We start from the raw sequence: 7,955 nt of genomic DNA, 5'->3' as shown, positions 1-7,955 counted from the left end.
TATATATTATTATACCTCAGTGTGCTCGTCGGGATGCACACACACACATGACACATTGTAGTTGTATATTGGGTGTTTACACATTTGTGATTCATTCTTCTACTTATTCTTATTCTGATCGTAATAATAATAATAATAATAATAATAATAATAATAATAATAATAATAATAATAATAATAATAATAATAATAATAATAATAATAATAATAATAATAATACAAATAATAATAATAATAATAATAATAATAATAATAATAATAATAATAATAATAATAATAATAATAATAATAATAATAATAATAATAATAATAATAATAATAATAATAATAATAATAATAATGATAATTTACTTAATTCATCAAAAAAGGGAATTCTTTTGTACAGATGTATAAATTGCGACAATGATACATACATAAACATAATATACGTAAATAAGTGTTGTAAAGTTTAACTAGGTAACAGGTATATTGTAAGCTGTAAGAATAAATACACAGTATAAATGTCAAGGGACGAACAGATTACATTATTGTACAGATATCGGTGTGTAGTGTATATCATGTCAACATATCAGAAAAAAATTGTAAAAAGCTAAGAATTAGATACAGTATAATAATATTTAAATTGACTTAGAAATATTATATGGCATCTATAGATTAATTAGGTAATTGTAAAATTGTAGTAAGCTATTTTGTGAATTGATGTTTAAAAATTGTGGGTATGGAGTCATTTTAAAGAAAACAGATTCAAAGTTAAAACAGACGTGGACCAAAATTTTAAAAAAAATTCCTTATTAAAAATACTGCAACTGTAAGGTAAAAAGGATCGGAGGTGTCTTTCATGTTTTGTTCGTATAGACAACAATCGGTCACTTCTGTTCGACTTAGTGATCTGATGATTTAGAGGATGTGTTTGATTATCTAAAATATTGCCAATTTTTTATAAGCAGCATTTTGTATATAAATCTTTAAAAGACATGGATCCTGTGGTAAGTTTGTTAGGTCTTCTAATAGTCCTGTCAAGGTTAGCTTTGCTGAGTTAAGACAATTTCCCCCAGGCAGTAATACAAAAAAAAAACTTTCTATTACAGATCTATAAAATAACTTACAAAGTTTTTTCATCAAATTTGAGTTGGGACAATTTTCGTAAAAAGTACATTCTTTGATTAATTTTCCTATTGATATAACTGGAATGTACGTCCCACCGTAATTTGTTGTCCATGGTGACTCCTAGATATTTGTATTCTACTGCTTGCTCTACTTTTTTCATTTTTAATAGTGATATGGTTTTTGGTATTCTTATCTTTTCTAAAGTCTATAAGTAATTCTTTGGTCTTACTAGCATTCAATTCAAGGTGGTTATTGTCGCACCAGGAAAAAAATGTGTTTATTTCTTCCTTATAAGTTAATTCGTCATTGTTAGTGAATAATCCTTGTAGAGTAGTATCGTCTTCAAATTTTTAAAGGGGTATGTTTAGATCTGCGCTTTTAAAGTCGTTTATATAAAGTATAAAAAGCATGGGAGAGATTGCACAGCCCTGCAGAGCATACGTATTTATATTTATGTTATTGGAGACATCTCCTCTTACTTGTATATATTGTATTCTAATTGTAAGGAAGCCTAGCACCCAGGAGATGATATAAGGATTAATAAAAAAAAGTAGAAAGTTTATAAGCAAGGAGGTGGGGCTGAATTGTATTAAAGGCGGACGAAAAATCATGAAATAGAATTCTGCAGTAGCTTTCAGGCGTGTCTAAATGTTTGTAGATATTATTTGTAAAAACAAGGATTGCATCTTTTACACTTCGTTTACTTTGGTAGGCAAATTGATAAGGGTTCAAAAGAGGTCTAACATGGTTATTAATTCGTAACAAAATACGTTTTTCAAAACATTTCATGACAATTGATGTGAGAGCGACAAGTCTCAGATCATTCATTGATTTCACTTTCTCGTTTTTGGGGGACAGGAATGAGTTCTGAAGTTTTTCAAATACTAGGAAGAGCACGAAAAAGACATATTAAAAATAGGAGTATAAATATAGCATAATTGTTCTGCACAGGTTTTCATAATGTTACCATTTATAATGGTCCAGTCGCCTTCCTTTTCTACTACCACTAACATTACTACTACCTCTACTACTCCTACTACAATTACTACTACTACTACTACAACAACTACTACTAATACTACTACTACTACTACTACTACTACTACTACTACTACTACTACTACTACTATTACTACTACCACTACTACTACTACTACTACTACTACTACTACTACTACTACTACTACTACTACTACTACTACTATACTACTACTACTACTACTACTACTACTACTACTACTACTACTACTACTACTACCACCACTAATGCTTATACTAATACCGGCAACCCATAATGTTTAGTATTTATTTCCAATTCCATTAGATTTATTTTCCGACAATAGTCTACACGTTTTTATATTTCCCTTTTTAAACTGCATTACACAGTTCCTCTCTGCCTCCGCTCTTTTCACTTGATTAATTGCGTACCTTTTAGAAATATCCATTGTTTTATTTTAATTGATGCTTCCTTACAAAACTATTTCCTGTCCATCAATGTGTTTGCTTATTCATATTAACATCGCCACTACAGCATTAATTATTCATCTGTGGTGTTTCAATCATCCTGTCTTGTTGATAAAGGGGAAACCCGAAACGTCCATGTTATCTGTTTCGGTATATTAAATTGAAGCTTACATTCAATTTCACATTATTATTTATGCCTGGGGTGGGAATAACAAATCTGAAAAGTCGAAGATCGGCAGATTTTTGAAACACTGCCAGAAGATGCTAAAGTTTCCCTCAATTTTATAATTTGATCATTTTTATATGAAATCATGTAATGAAAAAATAAACAAAGTTATTAGAGATGAATCTCATCCACTACACAAAGAGTTTCAATTCAGCAAAAGAGGTGGTCGTCTTCTGCATTGTATCACAAAGAAACAAAGACATTTTAATTCTTTCCTCCCAACGTCCGTGAGAAATGATGCATTGACACTGACTTAGACTTAGCTATAGTCCCATCTTTGAAAAGATATTTAATGTTCACAGTCATTAATAATATTAACATAAGCATGTAGATAGTAATTAAAATAATATGACATTAACTTAAGTGTCCTCTCTTAAATTTAAAGTTCAAGTTATTTTAAAATTTTAAAACCAACATATTTATTCATTTATTTATCTATGTATGAAATAATGATAATGTTATAGAAATGTGATTCAATAATTATAGTGATAAAACATTTTACTGATTAGAAATAATAATATAACTCCTACCCATTCTCTTAGCTACAATCTTTACAGGCTCGTACATTACAATGGTCTGGACCAGTTTTGAGCTGGGTTTCACCTTCACTAAGACTCTTCTTTGACATCTATTATAAGTCTTGATCTTGATAAATTGCCAAAAGCGTTGCTCTACTTTAGATTAATCTTCCCAAATACTTCAATACTTATACATTTACGGGTGTTGTGAACAAATTAACCCGAGACATAGAGGACGCCATTTTGAAATGGGTTATTTCCTCCAATCAATATTCACTTCACTAGACAAATAATGTGTCCGGGTTCTCTTGGTTTTGCTTGATCCAGAAACAAACACGTAATAACAAAAACAATAATAACTGCTAAGGTCATGGCAAGCCAAAGGAAGTCGAGAAAATTTTATGGACGGAATACAAAAAGCCATTTTTAGGAACGATGAAATCTGCATTATCATGAACCGTCCCTGTGAATCCATCTCCGATTATATCACTGACATTTCTTTTGAGTTTTTCCATCATACATACAGTAGACATATCGGATAGTCCATAGTCAATATAAAATGAAATCAGATGTCTCTGCTAGCAGGTCAACAAACGATCGTCGAGCGTGAGGATGAGGAAGAGGAGGTAGAGGAAGCTGAGGATGAATAGGAGGAGGAGGAGAAGGAGGAGGAGGAGGGGGATCGAGAGGAGAGAAACGAGGAGTAAGAGGATACCGAGGAGGATGAGGAGGGGGAAGGAGAGGAGAGGGGCTGGAAGGAAGATGAGTAGGAAGCGGAGAAGGAGTAGCAGAGAGAAAGGAGGAAGACTCGGAGGAGGAGAGAGGAGGGAGAGGAGAAGGAAGGTGACTAAAAAGAAGAGGAATAGGAGGGGAAGGTGGAGGCGAGTGGGGAGGAGGAAGAGAAGGAGGAGGCGGAGGACGGAAAGTGGGAGGATGACGACGGGAAGGAGGAAGAATAGGAGGAAGAGAAGGACGAGGAGGGAGAGGAGGAGGAAGAGGATGCCGTGGAGGAAGAGGAGGAGGAGAGGGACTGGAAGGAAGAAGAGTAGGAAGAGGAGAAGGAGTAGGAGAGAGAAAGGAGGAAGACTCGCAGGAGGAGAGAGGAGGGAGAGGAGAAGGAAGGTGACTAAGAAGAAGAGGAATAGGAGGGGAAGGTGGAGGCGAGTGGGGAGGAGGAAGAGAAGGAGGAGGCGGAGGGCGGAAAGGGGGAGGATGACGACGGGAAGGAGGAAGAATAGGAGGAAGAGAAGGACGAGGAGGGAGAGGAGGAGGAAGAGGATGCCGTGGAGGAATAGGAGGAGGAGAGGGACTGGAAGGAAGAAGAACAGGAGCAGGATGGAGAGAGAAGGAAGAGTCGGAGGAGGAGAGAGGAGGGAGAGGAGGAGGAGAAGGAGGAGGAGGAGGAGGAGGACGGAAAGCGAGAGGATGATGATGGGAAGGAGGAAGAATAGGAGGAGGAGGAAAATTCTTAGTTGTAGGAGACTTGAAATACCTGTTCTCTTCTTCCACGGACAACACCACAGAATTTGTCCCATTTGTGACACAGTTTGAGGTATTTTGAACGCTGCTTTCTAGGATATCATTGGTATTTGGAACATTGTTCTCGAATCCGATAGACATTGCTGATGTTTCTGTTGTTGTTGTTGTTGTTGTTGTTGTTGTTATTGCTTCTATTGGTATTGGTGGTCTTATTGCTGCTTTGGGGGTGACAACACTCCTGATGCTTTCGCTATCCCTCGAGCTTATTGTTGAAAATGATTCTTCTGAGTCCGATGAGGAATTTTGAGTACTGTTTTCCGGGTTTACGTACATTGCTGATGTTATTGGTGTTCTTATTCTTGGTTTGGGGATGACAACATTCCTGATGCTTTCGCTATCCGTCGAGCGTATTGTTGAAAATGATGATTCTGAGTCCGATGAAGGATTTTGAATGCTGATTTCCACGTTCTCGTATCTGGTATACATTGTTGATGTTATTGGTGTTCTTCTTCTTGGTTTGGGGATGACAAAACCCCTGATGTTTTCGCTATCCGTCGAGCGTATTGTTGAAAATGATGCTTCTGAGACCGACGAAGGATTTTGAATGCTGATTTCCACGTTCTCGTATCTGGTATACGTTGATGTTATTGGTGTTCTTCTTCTTGGTTTGGGGATGACAAAACCCCTGATGCTTTCGCTATCCGTCGAGCGCATTGTTGAAAATGATTCTTCTGAGACCGATGAGGGATTCTGAGTGCTGCTTTCCAGGTTCACGTACATTGCTGATGGTATTGGTGGCCTTATTCTTGGTTTGGGGATGACAACATTCCTGATGCTTTCGCTATCCGTCGAGCGCATTGTTGAAAATGATGCTTCTGAGACCGATGAGGGATTTTGAGTGCTGCTTTCCAGGTTCACGTACCAGATAGACATTGCTGATTTTTCTGTTGTTGTTGTTGTTGACAATATAAATTATATACAGGAAAAATCTGCAATATGTTGATAGAGTTAATATGAATTTTGACTTTTTTAAAGGAATTCACAACGCATCATTAGGTCATATTAACGCCACTAAAAAGGAAGAAAACTGGATAGCAAGAAAAAAAAATTATGCTAGTCCGCCACGACATCACAAGATACCGTCGCCCACGCATTCAACGAAGGAATATACATAATCCATCAAACAAGATGTCTGATGTCAACAGAAATAACTCATGTTGTCACAGTGAGCGAATTGAGGTTTGATAATCTTGCCCAAGGAAAAAAACTGAAAGTGTCTGAAGCGGGGCTCGAACCAAGTACCCTCCTAGTCACATGAACTCGGCCACTTCGCATCGTGAGAGTAGTACAAAAGTTCTAGATTTTAAATTGAGGTCACTCGAGAACTATGGGACAAAGGGAAATGGGTTCAATTAGAGAACATATGTAAATTCCATGAACACACCATCAATGTATTTTGTTTGAGATCACCTAAATGTCTCATCCAGACACCAGTACAGAATCCCACTAAAAGGAATTCACCCAAATGTTTACATAATATATCCAAAACCTAACAATTAGTACATAACAGATTAACAAGGGAAAATATAACCTCCCAAAATTAACTCTACACATTTGACTGTTCCCATCGTAGCCCAGGACTCAGAGGCTTAGACATCAAGCAAATTTGAAAGGAGTTAAATAGGGGATAGAAGACACAGCAAGTGACCTCCTGCCCACCAATGAATGGAGGTCAAAAGACCCCATTTAGAGTGAGTTCTTTGTCAAAGCAGTAGCCATCATTAATAAATAGATTTTTTAAGTAGCGCAATATCCACTAACTGTATTCAAAGCGCTTTACAAGGAGTTACTGACCAATAGCAACATGCGGCATAAAGAACAAGACATGACGCCTGTTAGGCGTTAATACATTTTTTCCCAAAGAGATAACGCTGTTAACGGCCAGGTTCTCATTTTTCACCTGAGTACGATGAAAGAGTGTGAGCAAAAGGAGTCTTTCCCAAAGACTCAACTGGGCAGAGCGAGGCTCTATCTCAGGTTCCAATCCAAAAGCGAGTGTCATACCACAAGACCAGGTAGCCACATTACAGACTACAAACTCAAGAATATTACTTGAGTAGGTTCATATCTGACCTGAGTGGAAAAGCATCTCTTATTGTTTCCTTCTTCGTAAGACAATGCGCTGATGTTGAATGAAAGTCGCCTTCTGACCAGAAGGTCCACTGTTCGAGTCCTGTACTTAGAGGCGCAAACTTTCAGTCTTTAAAAAAGCCTCTTTACTCACTGTGCTCAGGTGTAAATAGATTACATGGTCCCTGACCGAAAAAAAAAGAAATATAGTATCGCCTAACAGCCGTCATGTCTCGCTCTACATTATATTACGTCCTGCTGCTAGCTAAGAACCCATTGTAAAGCGTCTTGATTACAATTAGTGGATTTTTTTCTCTTTCTCAAGGCTTAAGTTAAATATAATAAAATATTATAGGATAAGAAATATATATAATACAATCTTTAAAACATAGAATGAAATATGAAAACTTACTTTGTGTTTTGTAGAAATAATAAATCTATCTTCTATTATTACTGTGGTATAAATAAATCGCTGATGATATTGATCCTGTTCTGGACGTCAAACTGAGCAATGTTTCTCCGAACATTCAATTTTGATACCAGGCCCGTGTCATCGTTCCAGTAAACAAAAAACATTGTTGATTACGTAGAATTATTGGCTCTCTACCAAGATACATCATGATCCTACTCAGATATGTCACGCTTCCACAGGTTCGATGCGTCGGTTCGTTGTTTACAAGATTGAGTTGGACCATCATGACCTTCGGCCTTCGGGTTGATAATGCGCGGGGGATGGGGTGGGGGGTGGGGGGGGGGGGGGCGTCATCCTAGGATTTGTCCATACATTTCGTAAATTCACAATCTGTTCGAAGCTGGACACTGACCAAAAATTACGACGAAATCCAAGACGACGATCACCAGATATAGATGATGTGTTTCCTTGAGCACCACTCACGACAATTCACTTGGTGACGGGCACAAACATAAATATAGCGTCAAAAGACGAAGTTGAGCTTTTTATTTTTTTAAATAAGTTGAGCTTTTCTATAGCGCAATATCGACAAAACTTGCTCAAAGCGCTTTACAACAAA

At 36.9% G+C, this 7,955-nt stretch overlaps 1 protein-coding gene across 1 annotated transcript; it reads right to left on the bottom strand.

The window, feature by feature from the left end:
• Nucleotides 1–350: 350 nt before the first annotated feature.
• LOC144980211 (uncharacterized) lies at nucleotides 351–7,470 on the bottom strand. Its single transcript, XM_078927789.1, has 2 exons — nucleotides 7,337–7,470; nucleotides 351–5,783 (listed from the first exon to the last, which is right to left on the bottom strand). Exon 2 carries the CDS (start codon nucleotides 5,725–5,727, stop codon nucleotides 3,865–3,867), a length of 1,863 nt encoding a protein of 620 aa, XP_078783915.1. The 5' UTR covers nucleotides 5,728–5,783; nucleotides 7,337–7,470; the 3' UTR covers nucleotides 351–3,864.
• Nucleotides 7,471–7,955: the final 485 nt, after the last annotated feature.

This window comes from Berghia stephanieae, chromosome 9 (assembly GCF_034508935.2).
Source record: "Berghia stephanieae isolate SIO BIC M18660-M18661 chromosome 9, UCSD_Bste_1.3, whole genome shotgun sequence".
Lineage (NCBI taxonomy): Eukaryota > Metazoa > Mollusca > Gastropoda > Nudibranchia > Aeolidiidae > Berghia > Berghia stephanieae.
The sequence above is the reverse complement of the archived record's forward strand: the minus strand, read 5'-3'. Positions and strand labels throughout refer to the sequence as shown.

Excerpts from the sequence above, each read along its gene's own strand:
- LOC144980211 (XM_078927789.1), bottom strand. The coding sequence starts at position 5,727 with ATGTCTATCTGGTACGTGAACCTGGAAAGCAGCACTCAAAATCCCTCA.